The following is a 23,772-nucleotide window of genomic DNA, read 5'->3' as shown; positions in this document are numbered from 1 at the left end:
GTTACTAATTTAAAGTAACTTACCCAACACTGGTCATTACTAAAGCGATGAAATCTAAAGCAGGTCTGAGTGTTTACAGGTTCAGTTCAGTAACACTATAAAATATATATTTAGTTTTAAAATTTATATTCGGTGTTAATAGTAGCTGGATTCAAAGTGTTGATGCTAGCTTATTTTAATAAAAACAATATAGATACAAAACTACGGTGGCACTCGGGGTGCCAAAAGATCATTTTAGGGTGGCACCTGCCACCTCTGTGGATCTGCCCCTGGCTGTATACTGACTCCTGAAACTACAACACATCACACACACACACATTACACTTCTTTGTCTCTGTGCTGGAAACTGCACCACTGACCAAGCGGGTAAATCCACAGACACCACCAGACCTCGTGATGCTGTCACACAAACAGACAATATGATTGTCTGATTCAATATAAAACTAATTGTTCGGGAAGTAACATGTAAACCAGACTGATGTTTATTCCTCTTTATCTCAGAGGGAAACACCGTTTGGTTTATAAACCTCACCTGCAGAGACAAACACGAAGACACCGACAATCAGCAAAGTCGAGCAGAGCGACGCAGTTACAGGAAACATTTCCGTGTTTTTGTTTCTGCTGATCTGACTCTTAGATTGTTTTAAAAGTCTGAGTCTGTTGGTATCTTCAGTGAATAACAAAACTAGAGTTTTAAAACTGCCTACATGAGGTTAACTTTGAGGTTTAAATGAAGCTGAAACATTAGTTTTTCAGCCACTCGTTCAAACGCCACACTTTCGATATCTCTTAAGGAAGTCGCATTAGAGTGACGTCTGTTACGCTGCGCTGTATGATGACCATGAATAAGTGCGTCATTACTAAAGCGGTGAAATCTAAAGCAGGTCTGAGTGTTTAACAGGTTCAGTTCTTGAATGATCTCCACAGAACAACACAAAAATAACCTCTCTCATCATCAATCATCAGCTAAAGGACTTCAAAATTACGTCACTGTATAAAAATGTGCTATGGAGGAGGCAGCATTTAGCTGTAGCCTCCATAAAACCACGGAGAACTTTGTCCACCACCTGAAGCTGATGGAGCACTTCATGTAAATCACATGACTGTAATCAGTGTACAGCGGAGTAAGTGAGTACATTTGCTCTTTTTGATTTTTCTTTTTTTTGATTTTTCTTTTTTATATTGTGTCAGATAAAGTCTGAACTATTATTTTAAAGTAAACTTTTAAAGTAAACTTTTTGTCTGGATTACTCTGACATGTTAGATCCTTGTGTGGCCGTCACAGACAGAACTACTGACTCAATATGAAAATGATTCTCAGGGAAATGTTGTTATGTGTAAACCAGCCTGGAACTCCTCAACTCTGACCCACCATTTTTTCTCATAAGGAAGTGATGTCAAAATAAGTGTTGACTCTACTAAAAAGTAGTAGAGGCAGCATTTAGCTGTAGCCTTCATAAAACCACAGCTGTTCTGGCATAGAAAATATGGAAAAGATGAACAGCAGCAAATAGTCTGCAGGAAGTTTGTGTGTGTGTGCCGTAACACTTCCTGTACAGTGACAGTTTGTTGGGTTAAAAAACTGAAAGGTGTCAACACTTACTGTTACTGTTGTTCTGAAGAGATCTCCAAAATCCTCAAAGAGTCGTCTGACCATTATGATAAAAAAATCAAAAACAAAAATATAAAATCCACTAAAATCTGGAAAGTGTAGCTTTGGTATACCCGATTGCTTTCCTGTAAATCAAAGGTTACTGGAGGAGGTTCGATGAAAAACAAGTAAAAAGTTACAAAAATAAGGAGAAAAATAAAAAGTAAAATCTGTGTGTAAAGTGCCGTCTGTACCGAACCAAACTAAACTGTATTTCCGTGTCATCCTGTTTTCTACAGCCCACACCCTGCACCTGTGTGACAGCAGTGTCCATAGCAACACCTCCTTAGCAACCACATTCCTTTCTTATCTGCTCATTCCGTAGGTGGGATTATGAGACATAAAACAAAGTGACAAAAGTGTGACAGTTTCTGTATGACATGTCTGTCCATAACTGAAGATAAAGTCTGTGAAATAAATAAATGTACAAGGTCACAATTCCAGAGTACAGTGAACACATTTAATAAACACGGTCAGCAGTTAAAAGTACTTTCTGTTTCAGTCTTGACTCTGATCAACACAACACCGACAAAGTTCAAGTTTCAGGTTTATCTAATCATTCACAATGTCAACTCATGCACTGAGCAACATGCCAGAACATTTTCAAATCTACTGATTTCTTCCTTATTATTTAACAAGACAATAGAATTTTATTTAGTCACTTTGAAGAGATTAAAATATCAAAGTCAACAATAAAACGCTGACGCATACAAACACTTCAATAGTGACGTGGCGTTCCTTACAGCTGGGTGTGTATTAGATTAAACATTGATAAATCCTCTTATCATGACCTGGTTGTTTTTAGTCCAAGCAGTGCTGGATTACAGCAGCTTCTTAATATCTGTACTGAATATGGTGTGTTATATGATATAAAGTAAAATGCTGTTGAAAGTTCTGTCTTGATATGTAGAACCAAACAGGATGAACAGGTAAATTTCTCTGTTTAAACTGTCCCAAAAAACTATTGAGGTTCATAAAAAGGTGAAATATTTATTACTGATCAAACTAATGATGATGATGACATATACAGACAACGATGTAAGCGCTATGTGCAGCCAAATACTATTGCAAATCAGCTTTTGTTCACTTCCAGTTAAACTGGCTTTGTTTGAAGGGTATTGCACCCCGTTATATACTGCCCCCTTGTGGTCATCCCAAAAACATTGTAGAAGCTGCATGCTGCATGTAATGATGCAATGAGAGTCCTTCGTAGAAATCTTAGAGGAGGTAGTGCCAGTCAGATGTTTGTAGCTGTGGGTGTTTGGACTTTTAAAGTACTTTTAAGAAATTTAATGTTCACATTTATGGCTCTAACAGTCTAATTTTAGCGCTCACAGAGACAGTGAGTGGTTCCTGTTACTCATCCAATCTGAGGAAGTACTGGTTGAAGTGTTTGTGTATTTATTGTTTTCTTTTAAGTAATTGTGTATTTTATGTATATAATGGTTTTATATCATTACAAATATTTTATGTTTTGTTGTTGTTGTTTTTTAAGCTATGGACGTAAAGTCTGCTAATAAAGATTGATTGATTCATTGATTGAATGACTGAGTAGAGTATTCAGTATTCAGTAATTCAGACTAAAACAAACGCTAAGAAAAAAAGTGACATCAAATGATTATTTTTCATCTGTTATGAATTCTGAGTTTTCGTGTCTCCTGGATTTGGGTGCAGAAGTAAAAAAAAGAAATCTCCATGAATGAGCACAGACTCAGCTCAGACACTTCAGCAGTAAGTAGGCAATACAGTTTTATACCACAGCAAAAACAAGTGTTATTATGAATATCTTCTCCTGGGAAACAACGTGGCCAGTCCTGCCGTCCCTGACTGGATCTTCTCAAGCACTTTATCCACGTCTGCCCTCGTCTCACATCTGTTCCTTTTCCTGGAAAAAGACAGAGGAAGAAAAACACCTCACTCCCTAACCTTTCTGTATTAATATTAGCTAGCAATTCTCAGCCTGTTGTTTTCTACTTATTATCTAAGTCTGGTACACGCTGTTCACACTCCACTGGCCTGAACAGAAAATATTTCAAGGACTTATACGTATTACTAATATGCTAAAATACTTTTTCCTTATTTTCTACTGCTCTTTACTTGCGCTTTCTGTCTTGACCAAAAAATTTCCAACGTGGGGGACAAATAAAGGTTTCTGTTATCTCACCTTAAATACACCAACAGACTTTAAAAACAGCTGAATCTGTTTTTTGTGTTAAACAACTGCTGAAAACTCATTTTTGCATGTTAGCATTCCCTTTCACACTGGACAGTCTTTTCTATAGCTTGCTTCATGGAATAAAGGTGTCCTGCTGTACCGAGCAAAGCACAACTCAAGTGTATCAGTATTTGCACATGCTGTGGTCAAAATCTTTTCACTTGCTGCTTTCATGTCTTTTGTCCTGTCTTCCTTCTCTCACCCCGACCGGTGACGACAGATGGCCGCCCCTCCCTGAGCCTGGTTCTGCTGGAGGTTTCTACCTGTTAAAAGGACTTGATCATAGGGGGTCATATGATTATTGGGTTTTTCTCTGTATGTATTATGCAGGGTCTACCTTACAATATAAAGCGCCTTGAGGTGACTGTTCTGATTTGGTGTTGTATGAATAAAATAGAACTGAATTGAACTGAAATTCAAATTTTGCATGTTGTGATGTACCTTTGCGCAGCCAATAGAAAGGAAGTATACAGCTGTGCTAAGTTAAGCCAAACGATGACCAAAAATATTCTGTGCGTATGCAAGTTTAGGGAACCTTCAACGCACATATTAAACAAATATGTAAGACTGCTTTCTTCCATTTGTGCAACATCTCTAAAATTAGAAATATCCTGTCTCAGAGTGACGCTGAAAAACTAGTTCATGCATTTATTACTTCCAGGCTGGACGACTGCAATTTATTATTATCAGGATGTCCAAAAAACTTACTGAAAAGCCTTCAGCTAATCCAAAATGCTGCAGCAAGAGTCCTGACAGGGACTAGAAAGAGAGAGCATATTTCTCCTGTTTTGGCTTCCCTTCATTGGCTTCCTGTTAAATCCAGAATTGAATTCAAAATCCTGCTCCTCACATACAAGGTCTTAAATAATCAGGCCCCATCTTATCTTAATGACCTTGTAGTACCATATCACCCTATTAGAGCACTTCGCTCTCGCTCTGCAGGCCTACTTGTTGTTCCTAGAGTATTTAAAAGTAGAATGGGAGGGAGAGCCTTCAGTTTTCAGGCCCCTCTTCTGTGGAACCAGCTTCCAGTTTGGATTCGGGAGACAGACACTATCTCTACTTTTAAGATTAGGCTTAAAACTTTCCTTTTTGCTAAAGCATATAGTTAGGGCTGGACCAGGTGACCCTGAATCCTCCCTTAGTTATGCTTCAATAGACGTAGGCTGCCGGGGGATTCCCATAATGCATTGAGTTTTTCCTTTCCAGTCACCTTTATAACTCACTATGTATTAATAGACCTCTCTGCATTGAATGATATCTGTTATTAACCTCTGTCTCTCTTCCACAGCATGTCTTTATCCTGTCTTCCTTCTCTCACCCCAACCGGTCGCAGCAGATGGCCCCGCCCCTCCCTGAGCCTGGTTCTGCCGGAGGTTTCTTCCTGTTAAAAGGGAGTTTTTCCTTCCCACTGTCGCCAAAGTGCTTGCTCACTGGGGGTCATATGATTGTTGGGGTTTTTTCTATTCTATAGTCAACTCCTTACAATATAAAGTACATTGAGGTGACAGTTGTGATTTGGTGTGTACACTATAACTGCAGGCTCCAAAAGTGAGTCAGTCCCCACAGAGTTGCATTTTAAAAAAAATTATTGAAAAAGAAATACTTTAGTTCATGTTATGAACAGAGCAATCCAAGGAAAGCAATCAGGAAGACTTATCTTTTATTGCAATAAGAACTTTAGTGTCAGCAACAGATGAAACAAATATATATTTAAACAACCTGAAATCAGTGATCTCCACTGCACAAATGTCCTCACACTATAACGATATGATGACAACAAAACATTACCTCTGCTTCATCTGATTGGCTGTTGTTGATGATTTGATATTTTGACAGTGGTGCACTGTCATAAAGACATGAGTGATGATCTCATCTTCTCCATCTTTATAGATCTCTGAAAACCTCAAATATTCTTCTGATCATCAGGACAGAGAAAGAAAAAATAAAATTTGCACAAGTGATTTAAAAAAGTAAAGATAAATAAACAAACAAATAATGAGTCTGTAAAACGTCTTTGGCAGTGTGATGATGGTACAGCCACAGACAAAAACTGGTCTGTATTTCCGTGTCAGGTGTTTTATGTACAGACACCGCTCTGATCTTTGTGACATCAGTGCCCACAGTAATTCCACATTAACCACATTCTCTTCAATCCACTGGGCAGCTCCAGTCTGTGTGGCATTAGTGCCCACAGTGATTCCTTAGACACCACATTCTGTTTAATCCACCTTTGATCGCCTCTGAGTACAAACTTACAAAACAAGTATCACATATTCAAAGTAACAGACATTTGACACTAACAAGAAACAAACCGATTTTAGCAAAACATGTACAGTAGATGTGTAGAGACAACGTCACACTCAGCGCAGTCTGTGAATTTATTCAACTTGATCCAATGCATAAAAGCAAATCAAATAAAAAGCATTTAATAAATACTGTACATATAAAATTAAAGTTCTTGAAGCACACAGGTGAAAACCAGCTCCAGCTGTCACTGCCTAAATTATAAACATTTTTTAATATACATTTTTTTAACAAAAAAACCCCAAGTGAAATATCCTGACTGAACCATAACCTGTGAGAGGCACAAATCACCACTGCACTAAACAGTGATGGATATAATTATTCATGGGGTTAATAATGAGATATATAAACAATGTTTTAAAAAATATTTTCATTTCTGACATTTTTGGATAACTAAACATGTCCTGGATCAAACTGACCATCATTGATGTACCTAAAAAAAAAAAGAATTTCTTCTTTAGTTTTTCTCACACTGAGGCAGAAATATGCCAGCAAGACATTTTCAAAACCAGGAGGACAAATGAGATGCAAAAATAGTGGAAGCATTAAATGTTCACTTCCTTGTATAATTGCAAGTGAAAAGAACAAGAGCAACTTTATGTTTATCAAATCAGTACCAGGAAACACTGTGGAAGTGTTGTTGTGGAATCATCACTTGAAAGAAAATAAACTTAAACCACAATGTTTTTCTTTTCAAGGGATTTTCACTCAAAACAAGTTGGAGCATATGACAGCACATTTTTATTTGCTTTCTCAACAACATTTGCTCTAAAGAGGCCTGAAAAGATCTGTTTCATCAGCCATGTGGAGAAGTGAGTCTAAGCCTTGTTAAGTCTTCACTTCAGAATAGTCTTAAAATCAAGATCAATAATTTCACTTTCTGATTAATTATTGGATGCTGAACTGTGTGCAGGTGAATCTGCTTCAGCAGTGAGTGTTTGTCACTGGTACAGACTGACTGTGTGTGTTGTGTGTCTGATCATACAGTGACAAGAGACAACAGCAATACACACAGCACTGTGGGTGTGGTGACAGAAGCTCTGGAGCTTTGATGTTAAAAAGGGAAAATTCAACAACACCACCGAGGGAATTTTGTCCAGGGAATATTTACCAACCAGCTGACAGTCATTCAGGCAGCAGAGCGAGAGAGAAGCTTTTATGTCTGTGACTGTTTTTGCAAACACTCAACTTGTCTTCTGTTGTTGCAAACTTATTGCTGGCAGCCAGTGAGTCTCTGTGTCTCTGTGCTTGTTTTGTCTACCCACTCTTTGTGAGCAATCACGAGTTGATCAACCAAAAATAAACACGAGGCAAATCTCAGCGTCTTGAAGATTCCCATCTTTATCTGCGGTCATGATATCATCATGTTGCATAGCAATGTTCTAAAATGACCTTTTTTTTCTCTTTACAACCTCATGAAGGCACCAAACAAATTCATTTGACAAAAATAGCTCATCTTTCATATCCATAAAAGTTGAATTATACATTATATCATAATGTGCGGCCTGGCAACCACCTATCAATGGACTAACTGAGCCATGTTTTTGCATCATGACCTACGGCAGGAACAGGCCAAACCCTGCTGCAGCATGGTCACGTGTGAATTTAAAATAAACACAAGAGTATTTAAATGCTGCAAACTCTTCTCTGCCAGTTTTTGTTGTTTCACTGAGTGTTTAACAGTCAGTCTTACAATGCTCGTGTTCGATTAGGTCCAGGAACACTGTTACAAACAGAAACAGAAAAATAAAGTGACATTTGATTCTTCTTGTTTGAGCATTTCATACTTTTCTGAGTCTACTTGAATCTCTTTAGTTTCGTTTCCATCTCTTGTTTTGATTAAAGTCTGGTCTGATTTTCTGTATATTTCCAATCTGAAACAGGACGTATTTATTCCAGAGTACAGTGAACATATTTAATAAACACAGTCAGAAATAAACATTAAACAACAGCTGTTTCCCCTTCATATCAGCACTGTGTTTACTTTAATATGGGACAATTTAAACTCCCTATTTTTATTCCAGCATCTCTGAAATACACACACACACACACACACACAGTGTGGATGCAGCAACAATATGAGGAATAATCATTAGCGTTGTTCCAGTTGCTGATCAGCACCATGGACAGCAGCCACAGTCAGGAGAGGAGTCACCTAAATTTAAATTTAAGTTGAACTTTGAACTTCAAGCAGGCTAACACAAACCCAACACAGATGTAACCTCAGTGAAGAAACATGAAGACAGCTGTAATAAAAGTAAGAAGTCCATTATCCTCACAGACTGGACAGGTCACTGGCTGAAGCTCCCTCATGCATAGAAATCCTCTCTCAGAAATCTCTTCCAGTGGAGCAGCTTCTACATTTCAAGGAAAATATTCACTGCATGAATAAATAAATTCAGACTATAATTGAACAGACAGAACTATGACTTAGAAAATGTAATGGAAACCTGTTCAGCTCAGGCTGAATGAATCTTGTAGTGCTGCAGCATTTGACATCAGTCAGATATGTAAATAAGTATTTACAGGGTCACTATCAGAGAATTGGATATATTTCAGAGAGCTGAAATATAAATTAAAAGCACTTTTGTTCATATGTGAAATATTTCCACACCATGTTCCACTTTCTCCTTGGCTGTAGCCTCCATGTGCCCACTGAGTCACATGATGAGCAGAAGGACCAAAGACTGCATGCCTGACATTTAACAAAATTACTTGTTATTTTTCATTGTTTAAGTGTTAATAAAAATGCATTGAGGTTTTAATTTGGTATTGGTCAGTGTAGATGTGAGTGTGGAGTCATGAGGGTGAAATAATCTAACCAACTGTAGCGTCAGGCGGCAACAAGTGAAGGGGCTCTGACGAATTTCTGATTCCACTTCATGTATTCAGGGTTATGATGAGCTCAATATTTGTATTGTTGGCTGGGAGATTTTGTACACAGTTCATATTGTAGTTGGGAAAGATATGTCCTCAGTAAAAGTATTCAAATATGATGAAAATATCTTCACTAACCTAAACTGGTGTTGGTGGTACTCTGGTTATGTCGAGATAAAACTGGATGGAGCGTTCCTGTACAGTGTAATGTCTGTGTGTGAAATGAACAACCTGGATTAGATCATTGTTTTACTAATGTTTTTGCTACAACATTTATATTCACGTATAAACTGATGACACAAATCAATATATGAATTAAATCTCAGTCAGGTCTTAAAACATAAAGATTTTATGACCTGTAACTTTTGTCTAAATTGAGACAAAGCTGAAGTTATTTTAATAAATTGTCAGAAACATGGTGTTTAATGAGATATTTACTCTGCATGACCTCCAGCACTGCAGTGAGGATCAATGTATTGACTCTGTTTATCCACAGTCAGGTCACAGTGGCAGAGTTTTCCTCATGATCTTTACCACAGTGATGTTTTCCATTTTCCAGAGAGATCCTGGGACCAGATGAGGTATAAAGTGACTCCAGTTCATGGCTGTAAACCTCTGAACAACACCAGCAGACTGTTGTGGGTGGAGTTGGGCTCATGTTTAATCATCTATGTGGAATTTTGTATATTTAGCAAACAGCAGTGGAAACTTGAAATAGGACATCTTCCAGTTTGTCAAACTATCAGCCTGATATTAAACCCTAACCCGCCTTTAAGTGGTGACCTGCTGGATGTTAAAGAGGTTATCAGCTGTGCTGTAATACCCAGTTTCACCAGTAGATGGGAGCAGACTTTAAATGTGATTCATGTGCATTTTAACTTCACTGAGTAGTTTTGCAGGATGAGTTCAGGATCCTGAAGGAAGTCCAGTACATCAGTTTGTAGTTTCAGACAATAAAACACTTCAGCTGTGTTTCATCTGAAACATCGAGTGTGACACTATGAAGAGAGGAGTGTATCAGTTAGACTCAACCAAACAGGATCAAGTCAAATTTTTCATCAGCTTAGCAATATGGCTGTAAAAAGGCTGATTTATTTAGGTTAGGTTTTATTGTTACCTTCATGAAGAGATCATTTTAATAAACCACAGCAGCTTTTCAAAATGTTCTCATCTTCACATCTCTGCTGTGAAACACAGAGTGACCACAAAGAACTTTGAGGTGTTTCTGTGATAAATAAGTCAGATGACCACAAAGCTGCCTTCTGCTTTTTGACACTTCACCACAGAGCAGAAAGCAAACATGTTCTCACAGCATGAACACTATTATTAGACCAACCAGAGCACACTGCAGCTTCAGACTGCAGTTACTCTAGATTCATCAACATCAATGTACATGTTCAACATGTTAGGAAGGCACAGAAACTACAATAAAATATATGGAAATAAATACTATATGTATACCATACCATTTACTAATATATATATATATATATATATATATATATATATATATATATATATATATATATATATATATATATATATATAGTGGGGCAAAAAAGTATTTAGTCAGCCACCGATTGTGCAAGTTCCCCCACTTAAAATAATGACAGAGGTCAGTAATTTGCACCAGAGGTACACTTCAACTGTGAGAGACAGAATGTGAAAAAAAAATCCTTGAATTCACATGGTAGGATTTGTAAAGAATTTATTTGTAAATTAGGGTGGAAAATAAGTATTTGGTCAATAACAAAAATACAACTCAATACTTTGTAACATAACCTTTGTTGGCAATAACAGAGGTCAAACGTTTACTATCCCTGATCTGCACAAATGTTATCATTAATGCATAGCTGGCTGGAGGACTCATGCCTAATGTTGAACACCTCAAAAACTGTCTGTATGTATTTTTCAAAACGCCCCTTAAACTTGAAGCAGTCAAACATATTCCTGGATGGAGTAGAGCTTGAATTAGCTCCAGAATTTAAATATCTTGGGGTCATTCTAGACCCAACATTATCCTTCAAGAGTCACATAAATAAAGTGTTCCAGGTACTTTTTAACAAACAACAACAATTTAACAATCAAAATTTTAATCATATACGTAATAATTTAAATATGAATGTTGCAAAAACTTATTTTTACTCAATGATCATCTCTCATATGGACTATTGTTTGATGTCCTGGTCACTTGCTTGTCCAACAACACTTAAAACCATTGAAAACATTTATAAAAGAAGTTTAAAATGACTTGACAAAAAACCGACTTCTCACCACCACTGTCATGTGTTAAAAAAACATAAATTACCGAACTTCAATAACTTAGTGAAACTTAAAAGAGTGAGTTTAATATATAAAGTCTTACACTCCCTTGCTCCACCACCACTAAAGCAGTTCATTAGGCATAAAGAAAGCTCAGACAGGACCACTCGAGATTCAATCCGAGGAGACTTGTTTATACCCCACAGACGGACAGCATTTGGGCAGAATGTCCTCTCTGTCCAGGGTGGCCATCTGTGGAACAGTCTTCCTCAACCCATTAGAGAATGCTCGACATTCAATTTGTTTAAGGCAAAGGTTAAAAACTGGTTATGGACAAATCAAGTGTGTGATCATGTATAAGTTGTATAGTTTTAATGTTTTATTTGGGAACAGAATGGTGTGTATGTGTAAGTTTGGTGATGGAGTTTTTATTATGAATGAATGATGAATTTTTATGAATTATTATGTCTATTTTTTTATGTTTAAGGACAACAGATGGAAATTAGCCTTTGGCTATAATCTGGCATGTTTACATTCATGTAATTTTTTTTTTTTTACATTTATGTTCATTAACATGCACTGTCCTAAATAAATAAATCGCAGTATAACACGAAGAAAACACAACATCACCTCTGCTTCGTCTGACTGGCTGTTGTTGACGATTTGATGAAACTGTACATGACATGAGTGATGATGTCATCTTCTCCAGTTTCTTCTTGACCTGCTGAAATTATCCAACATGAAAAATGATATAAATTAAATATTTAAACAGAGATTACATTTAAGATAGTTGTTACTGTCATTATAATGAATGTGAACTTTATTCTACTAAACAAACTCAGACATGAAAGATCAGGAAGTCTGAGTCTCACCTTCAGGTTTCCTGTGAACACATTGTCTCCCCAGTAGAACCAGCAACACCAGTAGAACCACAACACAGACTGATCCAACAGATGACAACATATGTCTGAGAGAGGAACCAGGAGGAGGTGTGGATGTAGGTGGAGGTGTGGTGGTGTGTTCCCCTAAAATAAAGCAAACACAGTCATTAAGTTGTCGTCACATTGTGAATGTTGAAAGCTGCAGAAACACAGACAGGTGAGTGTGTCACCTGTGACAGTGATCCAGCTGGATGGAGACTCTCCATGACCGCTGATGTCACACTTGTAGAGGCCTTCATCAGACCTGGAAACATGCTGGATGGTCATGTGACCTGTAGGCTGCTTCCCGATGAGGGAGCCATCTTTATAGAAAGCAGCTGGGAGGTTGGAGGGAGTGGTCTTTGTTTTACAGAGCAGAGTGACGTCATCTCCCTCCATCACAGGGAGGACAGGACTCTGCAGGATCACTGATCCACCTCAACACAGAGACAAACTACAGCATTTCATCCATTTACACACAGCTTCATCAACACTAACTCCACACACTCAGCTTACCAGTGACTGTCAGGTTAACCATGTTACTGATGGGACCCTCTCTGGACTCACACCAGTAAACTCCACTGTCAACTGTGTCAGTGTAACTGATGGTACAGGAAGAATCAGCTGGTTTTCCCCACCCATCTGTTCCACACTGAGTCCTCTGTTGTTCTCTTGTGTTTCTCCTCAGAGTCCATCCAGCAGAGCTGTCGTCCTCCTCACAGCTCAGAGACACAAAGTCTCCTTGAAAGAACTGAGAGCTGCTGGGACTCACAGTCAGACGAGCTGTGAGGGTTACAATGAAAAACTGATGATCTGTTAGAGTCACATTGTGAACCATGAACCCAATCCGGTCATATCAGTGAGCATTTCTCAGGTTTAAACTGTGACAGAAGAAGGTTACTGACCTTGGTTTGTTGTGCAGCTCAGCAGTGAGATCAGAACTAAAGAGAAATGACACTCAGGTTGATGAACATAAATCCCCACAAACAGCTGACAAACACAGTATATCTCTCTGATATACTGGCTCAGTTTCTATGTAATGCCAGCAACATGTCAAAGTTTAGAGCAAAGATAAACAAAAGATTGAAAAAAGTAAATAACACAGTAAAGTCATGTGTCCACTGTGTAGCTGTGTTGATATAATGAGTGAATGATTTGATCTTTTCACTGCCTGCTGTGTTTCCTCGACTCCTGAGCAAAGATAAAGAGTCAGTTCAGACCTGCAGTTGGTCCTCGTGGTGTTTTGAACTTGAATTCAGCCTGATTTGTTTTTCATGTCTTCTCCTCCATCATCAGTTATCAGGAGAGCAGACAGTCAAAGTACAAGAATTCAAACAAACACAGAGATTCTACTTACAGAGCAGACACAGCACAGATGTTTCCTTCATCGTCCTTCTCACTCATTTGAGCTTTTTTTCATTTCTGTCACTGACACCAAGTAAAGCCCGCCCTCTTCCTCTGAGCACCAGCTTTCTATTGGTTCAAAGATAGAGGTGGGAAACTCACTTTTTTCTTTTTTTAACAATTACGTTATAAAATAATTTAAACATATATGTAAGGGTACATTGTAACAATGCAATTTTATTTCAGAAACAAAAAACAATAAATCACAATTCTGTTCTTTTAAACTTATGTACAAGGACTTAAACATGGACATGTAAAAAAGTAGTAACATAATCTAAATTTCACCAGTGAGATTACAATCCATGTGTATGATGCCCACAAACATCCTAGACATTAGTTCATTGAATAAATTCAAATGTCCTCTGCTCTCAGTGATCTGTAGTTTGGTTGATGAACAAATCCATGTCCATGTAGTGGACGTCCCCCTCAGTGAGAGAGGCAGATATGAGCTGAAACACAGGAATCAAACCAGGGACGCTGCTGTTATGGAGCTGAACTGGAACCATTCAGACACTGAGGCCCTCTGAACACATTTTAATTACAGCTGTGCAGAGACACACTGATGACTGACTGGAACACTATGATTCACATTTTACATTAACACCATCCTCACACATGTTTATATGTGGCCACTAGAGGGAGATGTTTCACCTTACAGACTAACACAAGCAGATCATCAGTGATCATTCAAGAGTTTTTTTTTTTAAGTTGTTAATTTAAAAAAATAAAAATAAAAACACATGCTCTGGGTACATTCTATCTTTTCACTGATTGAGCCGTTTACCTGTCTAGATGCTCGTCTGAAGTTGTGGGTGGAGTGAGAGGCGCAGCCTCTGAAAGTCAGTGACTCTCACCTCCATTTAAACATCATTCAGATGTGTTTTTTAAGTTTAAAGGTGACATTTGGCCTTTCAGCTATTCACACAAAATGCCTAAATCGATAATGTATAACCATGTAGGTGGGAATAACCTGAACTCTACATCATGGGCATATCTGCCGAAGTTTCTCTGACACTCATTCATTCAGCTATGTCTAGTTTTGGAAAAAACAAAGAAAAAAAAAAGAACATGGCCTCAGACTTGAAGGTGCTGATTCTAAGGCCAGACTGCAAGCTGGCGTTATTTCCTGAGGTCAGATGGCCCAGGATGTGAGTGGGCGTTAAGGCGTCTGGGGAGGGAACTCAAAACTGGATTATAGGGCTTTGGAGCGTGATGTCACGGGAGGGGGGCCACGCACCCTCCCGCCATGACAGTAGGCCAGACAAAGCACACGGAAGCGTCAGCTATGGTTCGTAGGTACTGTGTTGTCGGTTGCAATGGTAGATCACATGATAGGGAAGGCAAGAAGCTGGAAAATGGGCTCTCTTTTCATAGTTTCCCTTCCTGGAGGAAACGGGAGGGATGTCATGTATCCGATAATACTAAACGAAGACGTCAGGCTTGGATTGCAGCGGTCAGACGAGCGTAGCAAGTTCAAAATGCTACACACTACAATGCCAATCCGATTACTCATATCATGTGAGGGTGAAGACACAACACTGCTTGATAAGAATGTTAAGGTGTGCTGTGTTTTGGTGAATATGTGTCCCAGTGTGGTTGTCAAACCAGGGCCAAATGAAACGTGCTCTTGTTGAATATTCATAAAACCGCTGTGTTGCATGTACAGTTCATTGTAAATAATTGTACTTTCTGTAAAGTGGTTTCAATAAAACAGAAATAAGTATGTTTATTTTTTTTATTCAAGATCTGTTCACATGTACTTAGCAAGTACATACACATGAAATGCAAACTATTTACATGGCAATGCTGATTTTAAGCATGGTTCTGGCAGTCCCGCTTCCAACACAGTGTGTTTGTTTTGATTTGTTGCCTTCTGACAACTGCACATTCCAGGGTGGCCTTTTGTTGTGGGCAGTCTGAGGTACACCTGTGCACTACTCATGATGTCAGATCAGCATCCTGATGTGGCACACCTGTGAGGTGGGATGGATTATCTCAATATAGCAGATGTGCCCACTACCACACATTTGGAATGATTTGTGACCACTGTTTGGGAGGGATGGTTATATTGTGTATCTGGAATGAATTTTAGGTCTCTACGTCCATCCCATGGGGAATGGGAGCAGTAACAAAGGTGTTGCGTTTATATTTTTGTTGAGTGTAGTAAGTAAGATATTTCAGACATTATTCTGATACAGAGGAGGAATTATAATTAGTATCTATGCATGCATTTGTGATTTTGTTTGACCTTCCCATTGCTCACAATTTGAATTTGTTCACACTGCAGATGAGGAGACTGCTTCTCCACCGAAAAAGAGAGCTTGTTTGGGGACTGAGACAGCGAAAGATGGCACAGTGGTACATGTATTCCATTACTCCCCAACACTGACCTTTTGTCAGTTTTGGCCGGCAGTCATAGGTTCTGTCCAATAATATGACGCGAGACTGGCGTAAAAGACATCCATGGATTGGCACTTTATTAAAGAAGGAGCATGATAACAGCACAAACACTAACTACAACTAAACAAAATGGCTTCCTTTTATACTCTACCTTTTCAGGTGAGCATCCGGAATAGCCCAAGTATGGGGGTTAACTAATCAAAATGAACACATAACCCTCCACACAAACAAACATACAATAACATTAAAGCACATCACAAACATATACATATTTCCAACACATACTATAAACAAACCAATAACATAAGCTTCACCCATTTCTATCTAAATTAAATCCCTCTTTAACCATACTCCCTAACCCGGCACACTGGTCTGCTCCAAGAGCTCTTAAACAGGTGATTGAGCCGCTTTCACTCTTTTGCTCCACATCCTGCAAGAAGCAACTAGGACAGGTGAGTACCTTTACAAGGTCTCATTTCACATATGTTTAGGTTATTGATAAATGATTAACTGCAAGCAGCTCTAACTTTGGCTCTTCTCCGACACAGGTAGGATGGCCAGTCCCACTGTCTCTTTTCTGTAGTGATGGGCAGATGAAGCCCCATGAAGCACTGAAGCTTTTCATCCAATTGGTTCACCCCAACGCAAATCTTCATGAAGCTTCATTTACTCTAGCAGGACACCTACTGGACGTAAAAGTAATAGCTGGCATGAATTTGAAGAGTGTGGCATTTTGCACACAGCCTGTAAATGTCAACAACAAAAGGAGTGTGTAAAACATGTATATTGTAGTGATGGCAGTACACTGTGTATATTTATAGTGGCAGTATGGGAAATGATTATTTGGAAATGCTTGAAATAGAAATGATCATTTACTGTGAGGTGAGGTGTGGTTGGGGTGTGGACAGTAGTTGTGCTTTTGTAACGTTGAGGTATGGACAGCTACACACTGAGGCTTTGAGCCTCAGTCCTGCCTGTTCACATTTTATTCTGTAAAAACTAAATTTTCACTGCTTTTATGACCTTTTTAGTGGGGAGAACATAGCTAGGATTTAATGATTTAACAAATCTTTTGAATCCTTTGTCCTCCACAATGCTAAATGGCTGGGAGTCCTCAATCACCATGCTGACCAGGTCTTCATCTATTTGAGATTGTTCTCCTGAGGAAAGACAATAAAGACAAAGCACAAATATAAATATCACACACGTAACTTATAATAGCTGTATAATATTGTTATATCATTTAGTAACATTACAGCATGCTATATTATCATTGCATTTGATGGCTCACCTGGTCTTGCTCCACAATCGGTGTTCCCCTTATTCTCATGCAAAGCTCTGTAGTGCCTAAGCATGGATGAGGTGTTGTTGTCATATCCCAGCTCCCTGGCACATAGCAAACACTTCACCTTGTACAAAAGTCAAGACAGCTCAACATAAATTGTATTGCACCATCAGTATTATGAAAATACATCTTCTGTAGAAATTTACATACCTTGTTGGGAGGAATAAGATCAAAATGTTCCCACACAGGGGAGGACATCCTCCTCTCCTTAGCTGGCTCCATTCTCTCCTGACTTTCCCTCCTCACTCTCATAAACCTCCAAACTGTCTCCAAACTCTCACTAACCGCAACTCTCCATCAAACACCCACATTTTGAATGAAGTCTGAGGGGTTTATATCGCTGTCACATCTCGCGGCAAAGTTCGAACCACTTCATGAACCAGTCACGTGGTACAGCCGGGCAGCGAGGCTTCGGACGTCATCATTTTCAGCTCCTCCCATAAATGAAGCAAGCCTTGATACGCGCTTCGCGGAAACGCCCCCTCCATTACTCGACACACGCTCCGAAGCCTCGATACAGAACGTCCCATCACTACTTTTCTGTTACAAGCTGTCAATTTAATCGTATGTCAAATAACCTAATAAAAGACTCCATAAGAACTAATGTGTTTTCTTTATTACCCTATTTTAAATTCCCAATCCAACAATTAATCACTAACAATGCCAACAAGGTAATGGAACCCCTGGTCTCCATTACACCTTTATAGAGGCCAAACACTATTGTTGGACTGTATTAGTTAACAAGAAAGAACAAATAAATGAATGAATTTATGCATTTAGCAAAACTTTAATGATATTTTAATCTTTATTGATTTTTTTTATTTCAGTGAGTGTTTAAGACAAAATCAATGTGGTCACTCAACTTGTTGCAAGCAGAAACAGAAAAGAAACAAGTGCTGCAGGATATTTCTACATAATTCTCTAATTTTAGAGATATTGCTCAAATTGAAGAAAGCAGCCCTGCATATTTTCATTTTTCCTTACAGTGTTACTGGAGGCCAAGCTAATGCTACGGAGAGTAAGAATCTGATTAGATACCATATTTCTAGGAATTTTAGGGGCTTTGTACTATAACCTCAGTTTCATCTGAATTTAGAATAATACAATTAGAGGTCCTCCAGGTCTTTGTCTCCAAGACATTCCTGCAGTTCAATTAATTGGTGTGTGTTATCTGACTTCATGGACAGATACAGTTGCATGTCATCTGCATAGCAAGAAAAATGTACGCTATGCCTTCTGATGATACTGTCTAAGGGAAGCATGTATAATGAACAGTACAAAATAAAAGGGCAAAGACGAAATTAAACAATAACCTAGACTGGGTGAACTAAGATTAAAACATGAAAAAACCCTGAAGGTGAACATGGAGACCTGGAAACACGACATGAACATAACAGACAAAGCAGGACGATCGGAGAATGAATGAAAACTCAGACTAAACACACACATGAGGTGATCAGGGGACACATGGAGAAACAGCTGATATGAATGAACATAATGACACTACAGGGGAAGTGAAACTAAACACAGTGGACATGGACACGTCAGACTTCACAATAAAACAGGAAACATAATGACATGCAGACATGACAACACAAGCTTGATAACATAGGACACACATACATGAAACATAACAGACTAAGACATGGAGACTCAATATGACAAACTGATGAGGAACATACACATAAATAAACAAATACATGTATTTATAGTGTGTATGGGTACAGAGGGAAAAGGGGACTGGAGATGAAACATGGACATAACTACATACAAACAGAGCATGATGGCTGGGGGAAACACACGTGACAGAAGGAATGGGTCACAAGGGTAAAACATGTAAACAAGAGGAGACAGGAGACAAAAACATTACTGAAACGCATGAAGCGCGAGGGGGGCGTAAACATCGGGGCACAAGGGGAATTTCAAAAACAATGAACTATAACAGCAACCTAGGCAAAATGGGCATAAGATAACCAAATGAGACTTAAACACAAACAATAAACATCAACATATAAGAAAACTCAAAACACTTGGTCAAATGACCCATGACTGTGACAGTATCATCAAAAGACCAAACTGTGAAACACAAGAATCTCACTTCAAAAACACGAGAATAACAATAAAACCCAAAAATACAAAAAAAAAAAACCAGAGTACAAGCATCACTGATGAATATATGTCTTCATTGTTTTGGACAAGATGAAGATGTTTCAGTTATAAACCATCGTCAATGGAATAAAAAAAAGAAACCATAAAAACAGTATATGTATAGTATGTAAAGATCGGATGGCTGTAACTACAAAACAAGTTGAACATATCCATGCTTCATTAGCTAGCTCAGAAAAAACATAAAATGTCAGAGGTAAGGACATCAAAGCAGTGGGTATCACTGAACTGCTGTAACATAACAGTTGTTATTCATTTATGATATCATTAAGATTCATATCTAACTTAAACAAGACTAAAAGTTTAAAAAAAATCAGTGAAACATATCCAGATTGATTTAAATTGAAACTCTGAACAGAACCTGCTGACCAGCATTAACATGTTGATCTGACTGGTAAAAAGAGAGACAGAAAACTGTCACTTGAGGCTCTGTGTAGTTTAATAACCCATTAATTTGCTTCATAGTTACAAGCCTTACATGAGTTCCAAACATCAGCAAACAACACGCTTAGTGGCGTATTAGGAATTATATGCAGGTAACACCCCACTATTTCTTTATGAGAAGTAGTTTATCAAGCCTGGACAACCTGCAAATGTTCAGGATTCAGTTTTCCGCTTCACTGATTATCACATTCTCATCAAGGGGCTGCCAAAATCTGAAGTCAGGCAGGAGGCGTTTATACTGTTTCTTGGATGGACCTCTGTTCCACAATCGACGAAAGCAGTTTAAACAGCCACAGTCTATCAGTATCTGGGGAAAAATAACAATAGTCTGATAAAACAGGGCTTCTAGGAATACACCACACATGCAAGTGAAAATGGACACTGATAACATGGGCTTTTTAGAGCAGAAGTTTTGCCTGGAGAATATTAATAGTTCTGTAAAATAACCACTGTAGTAAAGCTGTGGTCAGAGATTCCTATTCACGCATTATAGGCAAGACCGTCAAGGGAATTTGGGGCTTATAATTATTTCCTTGAACTGTTCCCCTGGGTGGAATTAGTGTACACTATACATCTTGAATAACTTAAAAAAAAAACAGGTTTAATTTTATTTTGAATTTTCTCTCCGATCCACACAAGGTTAAAAGTACACATACATTCCCATTAATATTTATTTAGATGTCTAAGTGAACTGCGCATCAGATACATTAAGTCAGTGGTTCCCAAACTTTGTTTGCTGAGCCCTCCTTTGTATTACAAGAAAAATGTTCACACCCCCCCGCAGCACAAACACATCCTCCAACAACACACACCCATGGTTTGTTTTCAAACTACATTGCGGTTTGCACACATTTAGTAAACAATTAAACAACTAAAAGTAAACTGCAATATATTACAGGTAGCAATGAAATGAAACTATTAACTCTTTTACACTACGTTGGGGTGATCGGTTGCTGGTTCGAGCCCCTGGCTCGGACAGTCTCGGTCGTTGTGTCCTTGGGCAAGACACTTCACCCGTTGCCTACTGGTGGTGGTCAGAGGGCCGAGTGGCGCCAGTGTCCGGCAGCCTCGCCTCTGTCAGTGCGCCCCAGGCTACATTGTGGCTACAATGTAGCTGCCATCACCAGTGTGTGAATGGGTGGATGACTGAATGTGTAAAGCACTTTGGGGTCCTTAGGGACTAGTAAAAGTGCTATACAAATACAGGCCATTTACATCCACACCTTCACGGGTATTTTTGAAAATGCAGCCGTTTCTATGCGTTTGGGCCTTTCATCCACACGTAAACGGTATTTCAAATCACCGAAAACTGAGATTTTTTAAAAACTCAGTTCTTGCGTTTATGTGTGGACGAGGAATACAGAGTTCGTCACGCAACATCAAAGGTATGTGCCTTTTTTCATGTTGCGTGTGTGCCACGTTATTGTTTATACGAGATGAATTTCTACAATGGCAAATAGAGACAAAATACTGTTAATCTTACCATCTTCAGTTTTTACACGCTTACATATACACACACAGTTACTGTCCCTCCATATAGAAAGGTAGAGGCATCATAGTGTAATTATTTTACGTGTAGTTGTTCTTTTTCTGTGTAATAATATTCAACATTGCTATCAATACATTTTTCAAAAACGGCTCTCTGTGCAAAATGGGTTCAAAAACATAAACAACTGTGGGAAAGTGTTTGTCTGTGATTTGGACAGCCCAGTGCGTGCTCCAGACTCAGGGGAAACTAATTATTCTATCGCAGAGACCTACCTTGGCACTTGTGCAGGTGAAGCCAAAGGAAAGATATGCTTCACCATATTTTCTAGTGTTTGTCTTGGAAGGAAGTTGGTTTGGAAACATATTTGGCGATGCTTCATCTCCTGCTTTGCGTTTGTGTGGGAGCCCCATCAAAACCCTGTACATTATGCTAGCAGTGTCCAAACACTCTTTTTTTTCAATTCTTTTCATATGTGAAGTTGAACAATTTAGAGATAGTCCTCTTTCTTCACTGTTCCAACCATTTTGCACAGTGTACCAGTATCACTGCCAGCAAAAGAGCCAAGAACATGCTGCTAACAGGACCATGCTTGACAGCTGGTAGTGTTCACAGGTTTGGAAGCCTAAACTTTACCTAAACATGCCTCTTGTCATTGTCACCAGACAGTTCAATATTTGTCTCATCTGACCATCAAACTTTTCTCCAGAAGACGTGGCTCGTCTATGTGGGCAGCTGCTTTTATTACAGATCAGAGGCTTCTTTTTTAGTTTTACACTCAAATTCCAAGGTGATTTAAAACTGGCTTCACTTTAGACCATGACACAGGTATTCCAGCAGTTTCCAGTTGAGGGCAGATTTGAGCCATGGTGGTTCCTTGGTTCTTCCTAAACATCCTAATTCATTTCCTCTGATCTGAGGCTGATAGTTTGGGTCTTTTTCCAGACCTCAGCGAAGTGGTGACAAATCTGAATAACATTTTATTACATACAGTCGTTTGAACTGATTATTTTGTAATCTGCAGCTGTTTGGAAATATTAATCTTCTAGAATGGACTTCTCAAACCTCCAAACTCAATGCTCTTGAAAATTTTGCTGACTATGCTTAATAGTTAGGTCAAACCAACCAATTTAAATGAAGTCGACTAATTATGCCAAGAAAAGTGGTCAAAAGCGCTTCTTCAAATTAAATCCAAACTTGCTTTTTAAAGTCATTAAACATGTATGCTGTACAATCATTCCACAATGGAACAAGAACAATTCAATCATTACAAACCCCAAATTACAATAACATTCATCCAAATGTTGAGAGGATGGAAACTTCTGACCAGAACTGTAAGTCACATTTAGCTGAAGACTGTGGTTGAACTTTTTTTTGTCCATGCTGATGTAAACCAACAATGTCACGAAGAGGGAAGTTGATGGTTTATGTCACTCACCTCCACAAGAAAACAAATTAAAAAGTTGATCGCAGCTACACCAACTAGCACCACTTTAAAGACCATATCGGAAATGTCGTACAGCTGAAGGAAAAATGCAGGCAGCGGATGCAAAACCAGCCAAAGCATCAGGCAGAGCTGGCTGAACAGCACAAGAAGGAACAACCCTGAAAACCAGAGAGAAAATTCACTGACTTCACTGTGATGACACATCCTTCATCATGTGACTGATGTACAGCCTTTTACCAAACCAACCCTAGATATTTCTGACTCACGATTTTGGCAGATTGGCTTTTTGTGAGGGTAGCCCTTCGTCACCACCACTGCCATGATGATGTACTGGAAACCTGACAGGTCAAACACACTGGTGTCCTCCATGTTTGGCAGATTGTCTGTCTCAAAAACAGTTGAATTGAGTGGAATATACCTAAAAACAAAAGGGGTGACTTATTTTTATTCATGGTTTAGTGAACAAAGAAGGAAATATGAAAATATTTCTTAACAACAATATGAACAAAAATCTGACTTTTTCTGTTTACAGACCATTTCTGTGAAGTGGTGATGAGGAGAGCAGCCACCTGTCCAAGGATGATCATGCATGTGTGAATGAACAGGCTGACTAGGATCGGTAAATTTAGCAGATTAGCTGGGGGTCTGAAGGTGTGCAGTTCCTCACTTGGACCTCCTCTCCCCATTACAATGGCCAGCAGAGTCACGAGAATGAAGTCAAAATACAGGAATTGGAAATCACCTAAAGTCGTCTTAACCTAATGAACACATTAACAGCATTTGTTGAGAAACTGATTTGTCGAAGTTGGAAGATTGTACTGAGTGCAATCAGTATGGACCTGAATAGA

At 38.7% G+C, this 23,772-nt stretch overlaps 2 protein-coding genes and 2 long non-coding RNA genes across 4 annotated transcripts in view; all 4 read right to left on the bottom strand.

Annotated features, from left to right (window-relative positions):
• LOC145425732 (uncharacterized) overlaps window positions 1-13,226 on the bottom strand; it is a 67,279-nt gene extending 54,053 nt beyond the window's left edge. Inside the window, exon 1 of the mRNA XM_080299061.1 lies at window positions 12,424-13,226. Coding sequence (XP_080155187.1) covers window positions 12,424-12,631 — 208 coding nt within the window. The 5' untranslated portion in view covers window positions 12,632-13,226. The remainder of the gene's footprint in view (window positions 1-12,423) is intronic.
• On the bottom strand, window positions 10,742-12,333 carry LOC113011186 (uncharacterized). The gene is made up of 2 exons (XR_013906502.1): window positions 12,185-12,333; window positions 10,742-12,036 (listed from the first exon to the last, which is right to left on the bottom strand). It is a non-coding gene; the product is annotated as an uncharacterized LOC113011186 (long non-coding RNA).
• Window positions 13,227-17,007: 3,781 nt separating the features above from the next.
• LOC145425763 (uncharacterized) lies at window positions 17,008-17,930 on the bottom strand. The gene is made up of 2 exons (XR_013906501.1): window positions 17,328-17,930; window positions 17,008-17,196 (listed from the first exon to the last, which is right to left on the bottom strand). It is a non-coding gene; the product is annotated as an uncharacterized LOC145425763 (long non-coding RNA).
• Window positions 17,931-18,144: 214 nt separating this feature from the next.
• Window positions 18,145-23,772, bottom strand: part of LOC113010303 (polyamine-transporting ATPase 13A2-like) — a 40,660-nt gene continuing 35,032 nt past the window's right edge. The window contains exons 27-30 of the mRNA XM_080291644.1: window positions 23,459-23,682; window positions 23,191-23,342; window positions 22,916-23,082; window positions 18,145-20,298 (exon numbers count right to left, since the gene is read on the bottom strand). Coding sequence (XP_080147770.1) covers window positions 20,152-20,298; window positions 22,916-23,082; window positions 23,191-23,342; window positions 23,459-23,682 — 690 coding nt within the window. The 3' untranslated portion in view covers window positions 18,145-20,151. The remainder of the gene's footprint in view (window positions 20,299-22,915; window positions 23,083-23,190; window positions 23,343-23,458; window positions 23,683-23,772) is intronic.

The sequence above is a fragment of the Astatotilapia calliptera genome, chromosome 3 (assembly GCF_964374335.1).
Source record: "Astatotilapia calliptera chromosome 3, fAstCal68.1, whole genome shotgun sequence".
Taxonomy (NCBI): domain Eukaryota; kingdom Metazoa; phylum Chordata; class Actinopteri; order Cichliformes; family Cichlidae; genus Astatotilapia; species Astatotilapia calliptera.
The sequence above is the reverse complement of the archived record's forward strand: the minus strand, read 5'-3'. Positions and strand labels throughout refer to the sequence as shown.